General features: G+C 37.8%; 1 protein-coding gene across 1 annotated transcript in view; it reads right to left on the bottom strand.

Annotated features, from left to right (window-relative positions):
- Positions 1-15,745: 15,745 nt before the first annotated feature.
- The window catches only part of SUPV3L1 (Suv3 like RNA helicase), a 49,464-nt gene continuing 43,484 nt past the window's right edge, over positions 15,746-21,725 (bottom strand). Inside the window, exons 12-15 of the mRNA XM_037805116.1 lie at positions 20,888-20,968; positions 20,336-20,512; positions 16,918-17,066; positions 15,746-16,251 (exon numbers count right to left, since the gene is read on the bottom strand). Of these exons, the coding sequence (XP_037661044.1) occupies positions 16,146-16,251; positions 16,918-17,066; positions 20,336-20,512; positions 20,888-20,968 (513 nt within the window). The 3' untranslated portion in view covers positions 15,746-16,145. The remainder of the gene's footprint in view (positions 16,252-16,917; positions 17,067-20,335; positions 20,513-20,887; positions 20,969-21,725) is intronic.

The raw sequence follows: 21,725 nt of genomic DNA, 5'->3' as shown, positions 1-21,725 counted from the left end.
GCAGGCATAGATAAAGAAGAAATGTTAACCTTGGCAAGTTTCAAAAGAATGCTGCTGATCATTTTTTAACAGGTTTATTCCTAAGCCAAGAGAAGACAGGAAATGCTCATGAAGAAATCAATTCAACACAAATCTTTTTATCAGAACTGTATATTAAAAGCCATATTTGCAAAACGCATGTCAAGGAAAGAGAAGCCATATTAGGAAATGTAATTCATGTGGTTTTTAACATTTTTCAGAGTAATTACAACCTCAGTTCCACAAAATAGCAAAGTTTTAAAAACAAATGAGGCTTCTGGTTAAACATGGCATAAATCCACAAGGACAAAGAGAAATGAAAGGGAACAGTGGTCAGTAACAGATGATAACATAATTTTGGAAGACTGAAAGCTACAGAGAAGTAATAGCTCAACAGAGGAAACAATGAAACCTAAATGCCTGCAGAGGGTGATTCAGCTGAGAAGTAGGCTGATGACATTTGTAAAATGCTAGAAATGCTCAGTGATTGGAGGCCCAGATACCTCAGAAAGGCAGGAGTGAGATACAGAGCTGAAAACAGGAGATTGGCTAATGTCTACATAAAAGAAATTAGAAAACCAGATGCCCCCCTGCTAACTAGAGTGATGGGTGACAACTGTTACCCCCCATCCATATAGGAGACTGGGAATTTATTCTCTGAAGAAACTGAACCCAAAAGCCTCCAGAACTGGGACCATCAGGCACCACGGGAAGTGGGAGTGAACACAAGACTGACAACAGGACCAATGAGTGAAACCCTCCAATCGAACAATGAGATCCCAGACCATGTTTCTCTATCCAGCGCCCTCCAACAGACATGTTTCCATATACAACCCTTTCCTTCCTCCTTGGGAGGTGTTGAAGTTTCCTCCTCCAGTAAAACTAAATGGCTTCAGAGAAAAAATACCACACCTAAAGATATGGAAAAGGCAAAACTATAAGAAATCAGTGGTTGCCAAGGTTTTGGAGAGGGGAGAAGGTTGAAAAAGTGAAGCACAGTATATTTTTTAGAGCAGTGAAACTATTCTGTATGACACTGTAATGGTGAATACGTGACTATGTTTTTTATCAAAACCCATATAACTTTACAGTACAAAGAGTGAACTTTAATGTATGCAATACTTTTTTTAAAAAGTATTTAGCATGTCAGGGGATCCCAGATGGAATGCAGACCGTGAAAAAAAAGAATCTAACTGTATTACAAACATATGGAATAACCTCACTGAAGGGGATGCGGGACTGATGTTGACCTAAGTAACTTTGGAAATGAGTGTAAAACTAAAGGTAAAATAAACTTTTGACATAAGAATTGTAAACTAGTTGATAAAGTTGTTTCCCATGGGGTATGGGTTAACAATTCTGAAACCACCATACATGTATATGGGTACTGAACAACTGGTCAATGGATGGTGAATAGGGGGAGCAGATTTCTCACTGTTGGAAAGAGAGGTTACAGACAAGCAGGGAGAGACAGCTACAATGATCTGGATTAGAGTTGGATTCGAGTTGGAGATATCAGTATAAACTCATGTTTAGCTTACTACAGACAGAAACAGATATATACATATATATAGACAATATAAATATTTATATATTAGAAAAAGACATGCATATATACACAGGGAAGTATACACACATATGTTCCCTTGCTCTGACAGCTAAGAAACCCTAGGAGCAACAACATAGGTAGCAACAAGCACACTTAGTTCTCAGATCTTCGTTTCTACTATCATTCTAAAATAAAAGGAACCAGATAATGGCTAGAGAAATGGCTGATTCTAGAGCTGAGGCAGGATATATATAACATGAGCCCAGAGCATCTTACAGTGCCAGAAAGTAAGGAAGTGCTCAAAAAGCAAAATAAAACCAAATCAACCCCTCAAAATGATGGATATGTCAAAGGGACACAGGAGCCAACTGAAAGAGCTCCCAATACCTGAGCTGAAGCAATCTGATCAAAAAAGTAAATAATGTAGTATTGGATTATAACCTGAGGTATTAAAAAAAATCATTCATGAGTCCATATTTATATAAATAATTGAATAAATAAGTAAATGGGGGAGAATAGCTTAATCTCCCATGCAGAACTTCAAACAATTTATGTGCATAGTCTCCCCTCAAGTTGGGGAGCATAACTCTTCACTCCTTAAGTGCGGCCTGCACATAGTGATTCCTCTCCAAGGAGTTCAGTATGAAAAGGAGGGAAAAGAGTAACTTAGTCGAAAAACCTGACAAAACACTACCTCAGCCCACGTGATCCAGGTTAACCTCAATAGTGATAAGTCATGTTGACAGCATGTATCCCTGATGTAACAGGATGCAAATGGCACTTCATCTCTGTGGTCTTCCTCCCCAAAACTCATAACCTCACTCTAATCTAAGAAAAACATCAGACAGATCCCAATTGAGGGACATTCTACAAACACCTGTCCAGTACTCCTCAAAACTTTCAAAGACATCAAAAGCAAGGAAAGTCTGAGACACTCACAGCCAAGAGGAACTGAGGGAGACATGATCCTGGAACAGGAAAAGGGCACTAGTAAAAACAAAGAAATGTGAATGAAGTGTGGACTTTAGTTAATAATCACATATCAATACTGACTCATAATTATAACAGTACCATACTAATGTAAGAAGTTAACAGTAAGAAGAACTGGGTGTGGAGCATGGATACTCTTGGTACTATCTTTGTAACTTTTCTGAAAATCTAAAGCTATTCTAATTTTTTTTTAAAAGCCTATTTAAAAAATCCTACAGATATTGACTTAGGGAATACACTAAAAGAGCCACTTACCATCCAATCAACCTGTATCAAAATCCAAGTCAATAAGCCCTACCCATGTACACAGAGCTTCCCATTAGCTTAATTCCTCACTTGAAAACAAGAACAAAGCCAAGATCACTCAACACTTGAGAAAAGCTTCCATCAGCAAAGGAAGAAATCAAACTCAGTGAGGAAAAAAGGGGGACTTTGAAAGCAAGTATGTAGGAAACAGAAGAAAACTTACAACAAAAATTATTGTATCTTTGGAGAAATAAGATATTCCATCTATTTAAGAACAACATGATGATAACTAAAAACAAAGGAACCAAAACAAAAAGCAAAGGAACTATATGACTTTTTTTTTTTTAACATCAGTACTTTTTGCCCAGCAGACTTTTAAGCTCAAAAAAACAAATTTAACTTTAGACTGAAAAGGAAAAGCCATGACTGATAAAAATCTTAGGTATGAGTCTAAAATTTTAATTTAAATGCCTTTTAAATTTCAAAAAGTGATTATTAGAAAGCACACTGAATAATGAAACTAGACAATGTATTCATTTACCTTAATTCTGAAGGATATAATCATGTACATTTTGCTTTACAAAATGCAAAACTCCTAGTTTGGGGCATGGCATATTGAACTACAGCTTAGAATATGGATCTGCATTAAAAACAGCTAAGACTTTCTGTAAATGTGATATAAATAATGCGATTTCAATTGAAGTGTTCCATAATTATAAACATTAGTGTCTTATTAGGGGGTTTAGCAAGGCCTAGATACTAGAAATTATATGAGTCCGTAGGGACCTTCCTAATAAAACTTTCAGGGAATGATTTAAAGGTGTACTACTGACACATTTTCCAATACTTCTTATTTTGATTGTATTACATTTTTATATTCTCTGGTTATATTTTACAGCATCTTAAATTAGCTTCAAGCAGTTTGAATTCAGACAATAAGATAATGGATTTTAATATTATACTAGGATTGTCTGTAATTGAAAAAGGATAATACACATACACACATACTTTGTAAACTTGGTTATAACCATACAAGATGTGATGCACTAAGTTGGTAAGGGAAGAATATTAGCTTAGGAAAGTAAGCAAGATAAAAAGTTTTAAGATCAGGGCAAGATTTATAGTTAAAAGAATATGTGAAAATACATGAATTCTACTATTACTAAGAATTAAATAATAGGAGGCAGAATTGGTTGAATTCAGCTAGAAATCATATATGTGAATCTTGCACATATAACTAAGTAAAAAAGTTTTTGTATATGGACCAGGTGGTGATGAAATTTAATCACTGTACAGAATTTAGGAGACTATGTCATGGGCATTGCCTTCCGTCATCTCAAGGTAGACTCGTCTCTCCTTGTGGCTGAGCATCTCCAAGAAAAGCCAAACGCTGAAAGCCTCCACTTTCTAAGTAGAACTCAGGTCTGTCATTTGTTAGAATACCAACACTCTTACAACAAAAAGCAACAAAATCCTCACCTTTTCTTTTCCTCAATGTAGACTCCCCTGAATTCTGTTCTTTTGAATTGTGTCTCCCTTTCCTTTCAAATGTGTATTTGAATCTCTTCTCAGATGTAGACATTACATTGTTTATTGTTATTCCTCGTTTTCAAAATGAAAAAAGGGAACTGTCAAACGATAAAGAGCACTAAGAAACTAAAACTGTGATAAAGAAAATAAAAATTTCAATAAGCTGTAAGATAAAGTTGAAGAAATTGCCTTAGAGAGTAGTACAAAAAGTCCTAAGAGTGTAATTTTTAAATATTGATTTAACAAAACAAACAAAAAGGAATAATAACTATTTGGGGAGGGCAGTGGGAAAATGAAGTGGTTTAAAAAAGCTAGATCCTCAAATGATACAATAGGAAATCAGTTGTTAATGTTGTAAAATTATGACTCAAGAGCTAGTAAAGGTGTATTACGTAGAATCATTGAGGTAAATACTGGAAGAAATAGATAACATAGTGCTTGTTTTTGCTTTTTTTTTTTTAACCTGTGCATGCATTCCTTTGACAAAAATTAATTTTTTAAAAATGACAAGCTAATTTGCTTATGTACACAGATTAGAGATAAGTTCAAAGTGCAAAAGTGTGGCTGAGGGGAGAGTTCTTATTTCCAAGTAAACTGTGTTTTTAATCCATGTTATTTGTGTTACTTTAAATAGTTATATGCAAAGATAATTTAACAGAGACAATGTAATCAACATCCTATCCGTCAGTTACAACGCATGACAAACACGTAAAGAAAATGAAAAGGTAGCTGTTAAAAGAATAAGGCAATTCAATGAACATTATAAATTACTATGGAATTTTAAAAATTAAAAAAAAAAAATATGATCCTGACCTGATTACAAGCCCTTCTAAAGACTCCAGAAGGTGATTATAAATTTCAGTGCATTTTATAGATGCATCAAATGGTGATTCAAACTAATTACTGGGCTTACAAGCTTTTCCAACCCTCTCTATATGCTTTTGCAGGGGATAGTGCGGACAGGGAATATGTGAAATTGAATCTCTGGGTTGATTCTAGGAGTGTAGCCTTAAAGTGCAAAGTTAAAATCTTTTCTCCCAAAATTTGCCAGAAGTAGCTTCCTAAATACAGTTTTCAAAGTCTCATCCTGTTTCAAAAGACTTTTTCATCTCTAACATTTTTTGCCCATAAAGACAACTTGTTTATCATCTCTGTATAAAATTGTCTATCTTAATTGACAAGCCTTTAGATAATATGGTAACTAGTAAAAATGGTAACTATGAAGCATGTTTATAAACATTGCTCTCTGTTCAGGTCTTTATTTTTTAAACTTTGAAATAGAGGAGGGAAATCTTGGCCTAATTCACTTATTTAGCAAACCACAACTCTTCATTATATCCTAATGGGTTTGAGTTGAATACATAGAGAATGACTACATATTAAACTATCAGATGTAACTATTGACTCATAGTTCTGAGCTGTAAGACACTTCAGTGATTTGCAATGATAGTTTTATATACTTGTGATTCACAGTAAAAGTCCTATTTCAAAAGACCCAGTTTCATTTTGCAGATTTATATTCTTCCACAGATATAATGTACAAAGCATTAGAAGTCAGCAGTTATTCCTAATAACCAGCTATGTACTATCCACATTCTATTAAATTACCCAGACCTGTTGTGACAGAATTGAGATCAGCATCTAAGCCTCAGTTCATATCCTCCATGTTAAAGTTCAGCTGAATCCACAAGAATCCAAGGAGGGCTTTCAAATAAGCTATTCTGTATTCGTTACAAAACTGCAAGGAAACAAAAAGTTGTGTTTGGGAAAGGGTGAAAACATGACCTATGTTCAGGACTTAATTTTCCCCAAATCTTAGAAGTGAAATGTACACCTGGAACTTAGTTGGCACAGAAGCCTGTAAAGAAAGAGACACACCAAGATTGTTGCAGAGAAGGAAGCCATTACTGCCATTATTTAAAGCACACTGCAGAGAATTTTTCAGGGCCACCCAGTTATATTTTCCTGTTTGATCTAACCTGATGTCATCTTTCTTTAGTCTATTCTACTTATCCACAATGCTCCGTCCCCTACCCCCAAAGAGAAGGGAAAGGTGAAAAGGGTAAACACTCTAAATTTAGCTAAATGTTCAAGCACCCCTTCCCTTAAGCATTCTCACCCCTTATTTGAGGCTTTGCTAACATTTAACTTGCGTAAATTTGCAAGTGTCTTGTCTAAATATCTTCTCTGAGCTTCCAACTCTGGCCCCCAGGCTGGAGAAAAGGGAGAATAAACAACCCTCTAAGTGACATCCCTCATCACTTAAAATGTGAGACCAAAGCCATTATCTAATTCAGTCCATGGATATTTTTTTTTTATCATTTTATTGAGATATATTCACATACCACGCAGTCATACAAAACAAATTGTACTTTCGATTGTTTACAGTACCATTACATAGTTGTACATTCATCACCAAAATCAATCCCTGACACCTTCATTAGCACACACACAAAAATAACAAGAATAATAATTAGAGTGAAAAAGAGCAACTGAAGTAAAAAAGAACACTGGGTACCTTTGTCTGTTTGTTTCCTTCCCCTACTTTTCTACACATCCATCCATAAACTAGACAAAGTGGAGTTTGGTCTTTATGGCTTTCCCAATCCCCTTGTCACCCCTCATAAGCTACATTTTTATACAACTGAATTCGAGATTCATGGGTTCTGGGTTGTAGTTTGATAGTTTCAGGTATCCACCACCAGCTACCCCAATTCTTTAGAACCTAAAAAGGGTTGTCTAAAGTGTGCGTAAGAGTGCCCACCAGAGTGATCTCTCGGCTCGTTTTGGAATCTCTCTGCCACTGAAGCTTATTTCATTTCCTTTCACATCCCCCTTTTGGTCAAGAAGATGTTCTCCGTCCCACGCTGCCGGGACTACATTCCTCCCCGGGAGTCATATTCCACGTTGCCAGGGAGATTCACTCCCCTGGGTGTCTGATCCCACGTAGGGGGGAGAGCAGTGATTTCACCTTTCAAGTTGGCTTAGCCAGAGAGAGAGGGCCACATCTGAGCAACAAAGAGGCATTCAGGAGGAGGCTCTTAGGCACAAATATAGGGAGGCCTAGCCTCTCCTTTGCAGCAACCGTCTTCCCAAGGGTAAAACTTATGGTAGAGGACTCAACCCATTAAACCGCCAGTCCCCTATGTCTGTGGTCATGTTAGCAACCATGGAGGTGGGGTAGGCGAATAACCCTGCATTCTCCACAGGCTCCTCAAGGGGGCACTACATCTTTTTTTTTTCCTTGTTTTTCTTTTTTTTTTTTAACTTTCCCTTCTTTTTTAAATCAACTGTATGAAAAAAAATGTTAAAAAGAAAACAAACATACAATAAAAGAACATTTCAAAGAGACCATAACAAGGGGGTAAGAAAAAGACAACTAACCTAAGATAACTGCTTAACTTCCAACATGTTCCTACTTTACCCCAAGAAAGTTACATAATATAGCAACATTTCTGTGAACTTGTTCCTACTATATCCATCAGAAATTAACAGACCATAGTCATTTCTGGGCATCCCCAGAACGTTAAATAGCTTATCTGTTCTTCTTGGATTATTGTTCCCCCTTCCTTAATTGCTCTCTACTGCTAGTTCTCCTACATTCTACATTATAAACCATTTGTTTTACATTTTTCAAAGTTGACATTAGTGGTAGCATATAATATTTCTCTTTTTGTGCCTGGCTTATTTCGCTCAGCATTATGTCTTCAAGGTTCATCCATGTTGTCATATGTTTCACCAGATTGTTCCTTCTTACTGCCACGTAGTATTCCATCGTGTGTATATACCACATTTTATTTATCCATTCATCTGTTGAAGGACATTTGGGTTGTTTCCATCTCTTGGCAATCGTGAATAATGCTGCTATGAACATTGGCGTGCAGATATCTGTTCGTGTCACTGCTTTCCGATCTTCCGGGTATATACCGAGAAGTGCAATCGCTGGATCGAATGGTAGCTCTATATCTAGTTTTCTAAGGAACTGCCAGACTGATTTCCAGAGTGGCTGAACCATTATACAGTCCCACCAACAATGAATAAGAGTTCCAATTTCTCCACATCCCCTCCAGCATTTGTAGTTTCCTGTTTGTTTAATGGCAGCCATTCTAACCGGTGTTAGATGGTATCTCATTGTGGTCTTAATTTGCATCTCTCTAACAGCTAGTGAAGCTGAACATTTTTTCATGTGTTTCTTGGCCATTTGTATTTCCTCTTCAGAGAACTGTCTTTTCATATCTTTTGCCCATTTTATAATTGGGCTGTCTGTACTATTGTCATTGAGTTGTAGGATTTCTTTGTCTTTTGTCAGATACATGGTTTCCAAAAATTTTTTCCCATTGAGTTGGCTGCCTCTTTACCTTTTTGAGAAATTCCTTTGAGGTGCAGAAACTTCTAAGCTTGAGGAGTTCCCATTTATCTATTTTTTCTTTTCTTGCTTGTGCTTTGGGTGTAAAGTCTAGGAAGTGGCCGCCTAATACAAGGTCTTGAAGATGTTTTCCTACATTATCTTCTAGGAGTTTTATGGTACTTTCTTTTATATTGAGATCTTTGGTCCATTTTGAGTTAATTTTTGTGTAGGGGGTGAGGTAGGGGTCCTCTTTCATTCTTTTGGATATGGATATCCAACTCTCCCAGCCCCATTTGTTGAAAAGACCATTATGACTCAGTTCAGTGACTTTGGGGGCCTTATCAAAGATCAGTCGGCCATAGATCTGAGGGTCTATCTCCGAATTCTCAATTCGATTCCATTGATCTATATGTCTATCTTTGTGCCAGTACCATGCTGTTTTGGCAACTGTGGCTTTATAATAAGCTTCCAAGTCAGGGAGTGTAAGTCCTCCCACTTCGTTTTTCTTTTTAGAGTGTCTTTAGCAATTCGAGGCATCTTCCCTTTCCAAATAAATTTGATAACTAGCTTTTCCAAGTCTGCAAAGTAGGTTGTTGGAATTTTGATTGGGATTGCATTGAATCTGTAGATGAGTTTGGGTAGAATTGACATCTTAATGACATTAGCCTTCCTATCCATGAACATGGAATATTTTTCCATCTTTTAAGGTCCCCTTCTATTTCTTTTAGTAGAGTTATGTAGTTTTCTTTGTATAGGTCTTTTACATCTTTGGTTAAGTTGATTCCTAGGTACTTGATTTTTTTAGTTGCTATTGAAAATGGTATCTTTTTCTTGAGTGTCTCTTGAGTTTGTTCATTTCTAGCATATAGAAACATTACTGACTTATGTGCATTAACCTTGTATCCCGCTACTTTGCTAAATTTGTTTATTAGCTCTAGTAGCTGTATCGTCGATTTCTCAGGGTTTTCTAGATGTAAGATTATATCATCTGCAAACAATGACACTTTTACTTCTTCTTTTCCAATTTGGATGCCTTTTATTTCTTTGTCTTGCAGGATTGCCCTGGCTAGCACTTCCAGCACAATGTTGAATAACAGTGGTGACAGCGGGCATCCTTGTCTTGTTCCTGATCTTAGAGGGAAGGCTTTCAGTCTCTCACCATTGAGTACTATGCTGGCTGTGGGTTTTTCATATATGCTCTTTATCATGTTTAGGAAGTTTCCTTCAATTCCTACCTTTTGAAGTGTTTTTATCAAAAAGGGATGTTGGATTTTGTCAAATGCTTTTTCAGCATCTATTGAGATGATCAATTGATTTTTCCGTTTCAAACTGTTAATGTGTTGTAATACATTGATTGTTTTTCTTATGTTGAACCATCCTTGCATGCCTGGAATGAACCCCACTTGGTCATGGTGTATGATTTTTTTAATGTGTCTTTGGATTCGATTTGCAAGTATTTTGTTGAGGATTTTTGCATCTATATTCATTAGGGAGATTGGCCGGTAGTTTTCCTTTTTTGTAGCATCTTTGCCTGGTTTGGGTATTAGATTGATGTTAGCTTCATAAAATGAGTTAGGTAGTGTTCCATTTTTTTCAATGTTTTGAAAGAGTTTGAGTAAGATTGGTGTCAGTTCTTTCTGGAAAGTTTGGTAGAATTCCCCTGTGAAGCCATCTGGCCCTGGGCATTTATTTGTGGGAAGATTTTTGATGACTGATTGGATCTCTTTGCTTGTGATGGGTTGGTTGAGGTCTTCTATTTCTTCTCTGGTCAGTTCGGTTGTTCATATGTTTCCAGGAAATTGTCCATTTCTTCTACATTATCCAGTTTGTTGCCATACAGTTGTTCATAATATCTTCTTATAATTTTTTTAATTTCTTCAGGATCTGCAGTTATGTCACCTTTTTCATTCATTATTTTGTTTATATGGGTCTTCTCTCTTTTTGATTTTGTCAGTCTAGCTAGGGGCTTGTCAATCTTGTTGATCTTCTCAAAGAACCAACTTTTGGTGATATTTATCCTCTCTATTGTTTTTTTGTTCTCTATGTCATTTATTTCTGCTTTAATCCTTGTTATTTCTTTTCTTCTACTTGGTTTAGGATTGGTTTGCTGTTCATTTTCTAGCTTCTTCAGTTGATCCATTAGTTCTTTGATTTTGGCTCTTTCTTCCTTTTTAATATATGCGTTCAGTGCTATAAATTTCCCCCTTAGCACTGCTTTTGCTGCATCCCATAGGTTTTGGTATGTTGTGTTCTCATTTTCATTCGTCTCTATATATTTAGCAATTTCTCTTGGTATTTCTTCTTTAACCCACTTATTGTTTAGGAGTGTGTTGTTTAACCTCCAGGTATTTGTGAATTTTCTAAGTCTCTGATGGTTATTGACTTCTAATTGTATTCCATTGTGGTCAGAGAATGTGCTTTGAATAATTTCAATCTTTTTAAATTTATTGAGGCTTGGTTTATGTCCCAGCATATGATCTATTCTGGAGAAAGTTCCATGAGCACTAGAAAAGTATGTGTATCCTGGTGATTTGGGATGTAATGTCCTGTATATGTCTGTTAAATCTAATTCATTTATCAGATTGTTTAGGTTTTCAATTTCCTTATTGGTCTTCTGTCTGGTTGATCTATCTATAGGAGAGAGTGATGTGTTGAAGTCTCCCACAATTATTGTGGAAACATCAATTGCTTCCTTTAGTTTTGCCAGTGTTTCTCTCATGTATTTTGTGGCACCTTGATTGGGTGCATAGACATTTACGATTGTTATTTCTTCTTGCTGAAGTGCCCCTTTTATTAGTATGTAGTGGCCTTCTTTGTCTCTCAAAACATCCCTGCATTTGAAGTCTATTTTATCTGAGATTAATATTGCTACACCTGCTTTCTTTTGGCTGTAGCTTGCATGAAATATTTTTTTCCATCCTTTCACTTTCAGTTTCTTTGTGTCCCTGTGTCTAAGATGAGTCTCTTGTATGCAACATATTGATGGTTCATTTTTTTTGATCCATTCTGCGAATCTATATCTTTTAATTGGGGAGTTTAATCCATTTACATTCAACGTTAAAACCGTGAAGGCATTTCTTGAATTGGCCATCGTATCCTTTGGTTTATGTTTGCCATATTTTTCCCTCTCTCTATTAATATCCTTTATTGTACCCATACCGAATCTCTTTAGTACTGAACCTTTCTCCAAGTCTCTCTGTCCTGTCTTTGTTTCTCTGTCTGTAGGGCTCCCTTTAGTATCTCCAGTAGGGCAGGTCTCTTGTTAGCAAATTCTCTCAGCATTTGTTTGTCTGTGAAAAATTTAAGCTCTCCCTCAAATTTGAAGGAGAGCTTTGCTGGATAAAGTATTCTTGGCTGGAAATTTTTCTCACTCAGAATTTTAAAGATATCGTGCCACTGCCTTCTCGCCTCCATGGTGGCTGCTGAGTAGTCACTACTTAGTCTTACGCTGTTTCCTTTGTATGTGGTGAATTGCTTTTCTCTTGCTGCTTTCAGAACTTGCTCCTTCTCTTCTGTGTTTGACAGTGTGATCAGTATATGTCTCACAGTGGGTTTATTTGGATTTATTCTATTTGGAGTTCGCTGAGCATTTATGATTTGTGTATTTATGTTGTTTAGAAGATTTGGGAAGTTTTCCCCAACAATTTCTTTGAATACTCTTCCTAGACCTTTACCCTTTTCTTCCCCTTCTGGGACACCAATGAGTCTTATATTTGGACGTTTCATATTATCTATCATATCCCTGAGGTCCATTTCGATTTTTTCAATTTTTTTCCCCATTCTTTCTTTTATGCTTTCATTTTCCATTCTGTCATCTTCCAGGTCACTGATTCGTTGTTCAACTTCCTCTAGTCTTGTACTATGAGTGTCCAGAATCTTTTTAATTTGGTCAACAGTTTCTTTAATTTCCATAAGATCATCCATTTTTTTATTTAGTCTTGCAATGTCTTCTTTATGCTCTTCTAGAGTCTTCTTGATTTCCTTCATATCCCGTACTATGGTCTCATTGTTCATCTTTAGTTCTTTGAGTAGCTGCTCTAGGTGCTGTGTCTCTTCTGATATTTTGATTTGGGTGCTTGGGCTTGGGTTATCCATATCGTCTGGTTTTTTCATATGCTTTATAATTTTCTGTTGTTTTTTGGCCTTGTGGCATTTGCTGAACTTGATAGGATTCTTTTAGGGTTTGTAGACCTATTGAAGTCCTTATCTCTAATTTATCAGATCTACAGCTTCGTGGAGTACACTTTCTCTAACTAACCAGCAGGTGGCGTCCATGAGCCACCTGTTCTCCACAAGCCAGTTCTCCCCTGCTTAGCCTTTTTGGTGAGTGGGGGAGTGAGTCTTGTGGGGTCCAATTGGTGTACCAAGCTTGCGTGTGTAGTTGGTGTTGCCTGCCCTGTATGTGGTGCGTGTTTCTGGGCAGTCGGGGAGGGGGGTGGCCCTAACAATCAAATCTCCCTGATGATCCTAGAGTTTTAAAGCTGCTGCAATAGTCTAATCCTTCAGTTCAGTCCTGCCACAGTTTGTCTCTGCCACTGACCCACAAGTCTTTGGTATTGGCGTATGGCTCCTGAGACTGCAAGTGGGCCCCTCTTCCAGGCTGTGCACCCCGGGTCCTCTGTTGAGGGATGACTGTGCTATGTCACAGGTGAGTGCCGTCCCCCCAGGGCAGTTCTGGGCTGCTGGGCTGTGTAGGGAGGCTCCCAGTCTGCTCAAATGATGGCTGAATGGGGCTTTGTTAATTCACACTGCTCCACCTTCTCAACTCTGGGACAATCAGCTGAGGTTGCAGGGAAGGCTAATGTCCACGCCCAGTTTTGTGGTGTGTGCCTGTTATTTGAAGCACTTCCGTCACACTGGGTTGTCTGGGGCAGCTCTGGGCTATGGGGCTGGCGATGGGCAGGAGTGTTTCCTGTCCACCAGGATGGTGGCTGTGAGCGGACACCCCCCTTTTCTTGGGAAGTTGTGGTGTTTAGTGAATTTTCTCAGCCACTGGATTATTGCCTTTTGTCTCAGAGCTCTCTTAGTTCTGCTCTTGACTTGACCTGCCCAAATTGCAATTCTTTGAAGCTTTCTGTATTGGGCTTCTTAGAGTAAATGTTTTAGAAACAGAAAAAAGGATTAAAAAAAAAAAAAAAAAGGGCCCTCCTCAGAGATCTAATGGTTATTGAAATGCTAATAGACAAAGCAACCAGGGCCATTAAGGAAAGGTCCACAGGGCAGAGAGATCAGCTTTTCTTCGGGATTTGCATATGCGCCTCAAGGCCTGAGCTCCGCCCTTCCCCTTTCTGTGTTCACCAGAACTCCAAAAATCCTCTGCTTTTATTTTGGAGTTTTTCGTGTTATTTTTTTTTTCTATGCCTGTCTCCTCTCTGCTGGGCTGGGAGCTCTCAGATTCTCTGGTGTCTGGTCTCAGTCTATCTATGGTTGGAATTTGGATCAGTAGAATGAGTTTCCGAGAAGGGCTACCACTGCAGTTCTCCCTTCTCCTTCCTGGAGCTGGCAGCCCCTCCTCCCATGGGACTGAGCCTGGCAGGGAGGGGCGCGGGTCCCCTGGCCGCAAAAACTTACAGATTTCGCTGATCTCAGCAGTTCGACATTTTCATGAGTGTTGTATGAACTATGCCCAAAGACAGATTGCTCTGTGGTGTCCAGTCCACGCAGTTCCTGGCTTTTTACCTACTTTCCTGGAGGAGTAACTAAAACTTACAGCTCACCAGTCTGCCATCTTGCCCCGCCCTCGGATATTTCTTAAAACTATTTGGGAAAGAATGACCATGACTGCGGTAACATTAATCCTAAAGGCTGAAGTTGTTGCCCAAAAGCAGATGTCAGAAGAACTATACCCTTCAAGGCATTTCACTACTGTTTACCCAGAAGCAAGAGAGAAATACAGTCAGTGCCACCTGCTCAGCCCTTATTTCCATAAAGGCAAAGATTAGCAGAAGATTGCCATCTCAGTTAAGTGAAATATGTGAATTCTGAACTATCAGAGGAAAAATGAGAGAGAGAGAGAAATTACTAGCTTGACAAACCTGGCTCTGGGTTCCCTGACCCAATTTGAACCAAGTAAGGTTTAATCCATAGTCTGAGGTCAGCCTCGATTCAGGAGTTGCTCAAGAAATTACCTCAGTTTTCAGAATGACCTAAGAGATCAATTCTCAGCCCCAAATGGACCCGAACCTTCAGGCTCATTTATAAAGCACTTACTATGGAGCCAAGGCCTGTGCAAAATGGCACATCATCATATTTAACCTCCAGAACAAATCTATGTAGATGTTCATGTCCACCTCCTTCAGAGGTAGAGACTAAGCCCTAGAGAGGGCAAAGTCAAAAAGCTGGTAGGTAAAGAGAGAACTTGAACCAGGTCTGTTCAACAGCAAACCCAACGCTCTCAAACTTCTTTTAGCTGTGTTTCTAACCAAAGGGGTTTGAAAATTTGGACAAATAAAAACTGTCATGCATCAGACTGGCCTTTGGACAGGAGAGACCACCCTAACTAAAATACCCGACCGCTGCCACCCGACACTATTTCTTTATTCTACTTTTTTATCATTTATTTCTTCTTGAAATTATATTCATTTATTTCACAAATATTGATTATGCTTCTATTATATTCCAGGCACTGTGGATATAGCACTGAACTGGAGACACAACAATCTCTGCCCTCATGGAGCTTTGTTAACTTGTTCCTATCTGTCTCTCCTACCAAAATATAAGCTCCACAAGGGCACGACCATTATCTGTCATCTTACTGCATATATCTCACATCTAGAAGAGCCTCTTGCACATGGTTCATGCTCAATGAATATTTACTGAATAAATGAAAGAAAATGAGTACAAGGGATGGCAATATTTGCCAAAGATCTCCACCCAAGATATCCTCCTCAGCAACAGTGTAAGAACCTGTCCAACAATACACCAAATGGATTTTATGCCTATGCAGAGTTCAGTGTTATACTACAAATGGCCATTATATAAGGTTTTGAATTAAATGTCTAATATTTTTCAAATCTTGTTTAGTCATCCTTAAGAGTTCATTTTTCTGTACAAAAATGCAGTCAGAGATAGTCACAATACTGCGGCAGACAGTAACTGCATATGAGGAAAAGAGTTTTAAAATAGACTTTATTGCAAAATTAAAAAATAAAACAAAACTAGTCTGAGTCATGTTCATTTTTCCTTCTTCGTGTCCCTTTTGAGTACTCTCAGATTCTGTTCTTTCTTGCTAGGTTCTGTTTGTTGTGTCAGCCATTCTTTTCTAGCTGTTTCAGCATGGCGGGAGTGAGGAGTCCTTGCTGTACCAATGTGGAAGCGAGGGATTTCTCTCCTGAGCTGGGGTGGCTCAGCAGCTCTATTTCCTAAGTTTTGGTGCTGCGCGTCCTTTTAGCTTGGCTCTTTAAGGTTCCTGACAACCCTGCTGACATGCTCTCCAATTTCAATAGCTTACGTGTCTCAGAAATTTTAATCAATTTGGTGATGTTGTGTACGCCATCTTGGATAATGCCATCTAGTTCTTCTGGAGTGCTCGAATAAGCTGCATCTGGGAAACATATCCATAAATCGGTAGCTCTGGAAAAAAAGACACATTATGTTATAGCAACAGCTCTTACCACAGTTGCTGCTGGGCTAACCTCCAAGACCTACCTGTACCTTGACACTGATTAATTCCAAATGTTTCTTTTTGCAGACTCTGCCCAGTGGCCTTTGCTCAGCCTTTATTTCTGCCCCAACACACTAAGAAATAGTCATCATGAAGGTAGCGCATCACTTGTATCTCAAGCGATTCTGATTATGCTCCCCCTGGAGGGACATGTCCCTCCTTTTTGAATCACTTATCTACAGCAGTGCTTCTCAAAATGTTAATATACAATGAATCACCTGGAGATCTTGTTAAAATGCAGAATTGATACAGTAAGTCTGGGGTGGGCCTGATATTCCTATATTTCTAACAAGTTCCCAGGAGATACAGAGGCTTTGGATCAGGGACCACCTTTTGAGTAGCTAGGTCTAGTGGACCTTCTTACCTTGTTATAGTAACTAGAATCTTAAAAACTCCTTAAGTCATTTTTAGAATAGATATAAACCAGGCTCAATTGACTTTATGGACAATAAACCTAATATGGAGCACCCTGCAAATGTATGCCAAATTGAAAGAGCAAAGATCATTCATAAAACCTCTGATTTACTTTACTACTTAGAAAAATGAAAGCACATAAGAGAAAATTTTTGGTACCTTAGCCACAGGTAGAGATCCAAGACATCATGGACAGCTTCAAGATCCATGAGGTCTTTAATATTTTTAGGAGGAAGTATTGGCCATTTAATATATCGGCGCAACCAAGTAAAGGTCAGGGGCTCATTCCTGCTATACTGTCTGGCAAACTGAGAGAAAGAAAAGAAAAGAGTTTAGAAAAGGAATTCGAATTCACGTAACTCTGTGATTAGAAAGAACAAGAGAGAAGCATAGCAAAATGTTAACTATAGTTGTGTTTCAATAGGCAGGCTGATTTCTTCTTTATACTTGCTATATTAAAAAAAAAACATTTACTACTTTATAAAAGTACTTAAAAAAAAGGATGATTTCTTTCTTTCTCCAAAACCAGGGCAATAATATATGTATCCGAAGTTGTTCAAGGACTACTGCCCAAGACCTCAGTCTGTTAACTCTCAGTTACGGATATTTGATGTTCTAAGCTATGGGCAGACAGTACCTGAGGACTATCATTTCTACCCCTTCATGTAATAGTCCCATATAACCTCAAATACAAGCTTTATTTTCCATATCTCGTTAATGTCCTTCCCTATTGCAAAGAAACTTTTTGAGGTGGCTGGGGCAAGGCTGGCCATGAGTCAATCTTGATTCTGCTTCTTACTAGTTGTGACTGTCACCACTCAGAGCTTCAGCCTCTTATTGGTAACATGAGAACACCACCCCCCTTCTTGAACCACGAGACACTGTGGAGGAGTAGTTTCAAAAACCATATTGCACCCCAGACCATGTTAGGAATCATTATGCATCACCTACACAATACAGGAGACAGGAATACAACCATATAATGAGATCTTTCAAGCAAGACTTTAAAATCTTTGGCTTTAAGAATAAGCTAATTTCAAATGGTTCATTTCTCAATTAGGAAAAAGTGCTAAACCAAAGTAAACTCAATACTTCAAAGAGAGCCAGGGCAACTTTAGGCCAACTGTGGTTAAATAATGCTATGATTTTATTAAATTTAGTCTGGCACAACCTGCTAGGTTTAATAAATGCCATGTTTGGAGCCCACAAATGTGACCATGATAACCTGTTAAACAGGATATGCCAAGCACAATTTTCAAGTTATCTTAAAAAGGCAGTGGTTTTATTATTTTTGGTCACAAAAACTTGTGGAAGCCCAATGTGTAAAACAGCAAGTACAGAGCTGCCCAGAGAAAGAGTGGGAAAGATGCCCATCCACTCAGATATGCTCATCCAGCAGCCATCCCTAAAGAAGCTCCGTGGAGCACAGTTTCAAAACGCCTAAGGGCCATCAGAAGCCATCAAAGGAATTGAGCGCTATGGGATTTATAGTTCAGTAATGATGGAGATCAGGAAAAAGTTAAAACTACTAGATCTCACATTCGAATATTTAAACAGGAAATATCAGCACTTATTGACATCTACTAATCCAGAGACTATACTACTCCTTAGTTTCTGCTTCCTTAGATCAGCTGCTTGTGGATGGTATAAGAGGGGCCAAAGCCACTGGAAAGAGCTCCATGCAGGCCAGTTTACTGCAGACAAAAAGACTTTGTTACATAAACTTCTACCTGATAGTAGCAAGATTTCTCAAAAATGCCAGCTCTAAGAAACATATATTTTATCCAGGGATTTTCTAGGTAAACACCTGGACATGAAAGCCCTCTAAGCCATATTAAGTTTTCAGTTTTCTTTCCAGAAAATGTTAAGTTGCAGAATAATTCATTATGATAACATTTATGGGAAACACAGACACACAACTAAACTAGAATTTCTACAGGTACATACATACATGTAGGCAAATGCAAAGAAAAAGGTCTGCAAGGATACACACAAACTGACAAGAGTGATTATTTCAGAGGACTGGGATTGAGGGTAGGAGCCAAACTTTAACCTATCTATAATGCCTTAATTTTGTACAACTGAAAGTATTTATGTATTATTTATGTAATTAAAACTTGGTTAATAAAAATAAGTTTAGAAATAGATTTGATTGAGCCAGGGCTAGTTTGCAGAATGCTAAAGCCTATAAAGGATACGGCAACTAACCTACACCAACAAGTCAGGAAAAGATTCAGAGAAGAGAAGACCTTTGGGTAGTGGGATGTGGAGGCACTTCGAGCAGAGGCAACAACACATGCAAGGGCCCAGAGTGGTAAGGAAACAGAGCGGGGGCTGGACATTCAGCTTCCACTGCCCTTCCCTGGTCCCCTTGTCTGGATGAATCATACCCACCATGTTCCTCAGAAATCAGAGATGTGCATTCCCTGGGTTAAAAGAGAAGGGGCTCACTAAGCATATTCTTCAGAAACTTCAATCCTCCAGAGGGCTCCTATGCCAGCTAAGTCTCAAAACCCAGAGGCAACAGACTCTCAAGGACATCAACCAGTTGCGTCCCCTTTTCCCATAATGTCGACACACCTTTTCAAGTGAACAAGTGAGGGTGGTCACTGCCTAGACATCCCTGAAGATTGGGGAAGTGATTAAACTAGAGGAAGGAGTAGCAACAGACAAGATAGAATTTAACAAAGGATTATGAATACTGAATCTCTTCTATATAATTTTCTTGGTTGCTAGGGTACAGAATAGCTAGAAGGAAAGAAATGAGATGGTGGAACTGTTACCAATAACATTCTTTGAAATTTGCTATATAGCTACTTGTTAAATCGTAATTTGAAAGTTATCATCTTTTTGTATACGTGCTACTTCACATTAAGGAAATAACTCAGACTATGGTACTGTAACCCATAATATTCTTAGAAATTTCCTATATAACTACTTGTTAAATCATATTATGAAAATCATCACCTTTTTACATATATGTTATATTCCACAATAAGGAAATAACTGAAACTGTGGAACTATAAATCATAACATTTTCTTTGAAATTTGCTCTTTACTTGTTAAATGGCACTTGGAAAGTTATCGCTTCTATGTAAATATGCTATATTCCACAATGAAAAAAAAAAAAGAGAGAGCGAGAAGGGGCTGGAACACTGGAACTACCTTCATATAAGACAGCAACCCCTGGCTCAATGCTTTACAGTGAAGAAAACTGACTAGTATTGCCACCACTAGCCCCTCATCTCCCCTCTCTCCCTCAAAATATTACTTCAACACTAAAAATGAAAAAATGTATCATCAGGCAAAGCATCTTCCCCTCCAAAATTCAATCATCTTTGTTTTAGCATTTTTACAAAAGCTACTATATGAGCTCAAATGCAAGGCAAGGGATCCCCCCACACCCTTCAAAAAACAATTACCTGTAAGAAAAAAAGGGAATCACTTTATGTTCAAGTTCTTACAAAGTCTCTCACATTACAGGGCACAATTTTTCTTAGTTTGAAAAACAAAGTACTTTCGGGGGAAATGAATCAACATGAGAAAAACTCAAAATATCATAAAGATAAAGGCTTACCTGTAGCAATGAAGAACAGACAAAAGGTTGCTTCTTGTTGATAGGGGCTGTGCAGAAAACATACCTCACTCGTAGATTTAATGGAATATGCTGGATCAAGTCTGCAGAAAATTTAAAGTCATCCATATTGCAGACAAAATATTGCCCATCAACTTGAGAAAAGTCTACAAAAATATCCTAGGGAAAAAAGGATATATGAAATTATTGGACTGTCAAACTAGGCATGAATAACTTAGACAAGTCTATAAAAGATAATCTCTTTAATCCATAACACACTTCCAGAAGGGTCTGCTTTATTCACTGCCTCCTCAAGCTAATAAACTTCCTCATAGCCTTCCCAACCAGAAATACAGAGAGAAAATTCCTCTAGAGAAAAGTTTCAGAAGATTTTGAGGAAAAGTTTTCACTTTGAATATAAATTTCATAAATAACAGTTCCACAACAGACAATCCATTCATGCCCATGAGGTTAACCAGTAATTCTCTTAACATATTACTGACATTTTTAGAAATATACAACACAAAGGGGTTTAAAAAGTAAATTTCTACTTACAATGAGATTAGAAAGTGTCGTATCAGGGAGATGGTAGGCAAACATTTCAATCTGTTCAGCAGTTGGATGAAGTCCAGCTGCCTATGGTAACAGTAAAAGAAAAAACCGTAAGCTGATTTTTTAAAAAAAGAACACAGTTTCTTAAGTTATTTCAAGATAAAATCCTACATTCAGGCAAAGCTCTCACAAATGGGTTAAATTCCAAGAATTTCAATAAAATAAGGATTTAAAAAATCATTTTACCATTTATTACCAATTTGGAAAGCTAATAAGATGATTTTGTTAACCTAACATACTATACACATTGAGTAATTAGTCTTTTGCTTGTATTTTAGCCATGTATATAAAATCTACGATGATCTGATAGACAACCAAAAAAGATGTTTTGTAGTGTAAAATAATTTTTCAAGTGTCAAGTCTCCCCAAGGAACAAAAATGAAGAAGGAAAACCCAATCTCACTGACCAACACAATAGTGACAAACATGTACATAAATACATAAGAAACTTTTCTAACTGGAGTTCAGTTGTATACTATAGCTATATACTTCAGCTGTATACTATAATGGTAAAAAAATGCACAAAAATGAGAATAAAGAATGAGGTAAGACAAAAGAAAAAAGGGAATGGAAAAGAGAAAGAAGAAAAGAAAGGTGAGCTAGGCATAAGGGAGGGGAGAAGAGTATGAGTAAAGGATATGGGGTACACAGGAGGGTAATGGGGATGTCATTATCAACTGCACTGGGAGCCACCCATGAATCCCACTGCACTCTTAAAAACTACACAAATGATTACAACTACAGCTTTCAGCCAGATACTTTTTCTTGAATCATCTCCTAT

Source organism: Choloepus didactylus, chromosome 15 (assembly GCF_015220235.1).
Source record: "Choloepus didactylus isolate mChoDid1 chromosome 15, mChoDid1.pri, whole genome shotgun sequence".
Lineage (NCBI taxonomy): Eukaryota > Metazoa > Chordata > Mammalia > Pilosa > Megalonychidae > Choloepus > Choloepus didactylus.
The sequence above is the reverse complement of the archived record's forward strand: the minus strand, read 5'-3'. Positions and strand labels throughout refer to the sequence as shown.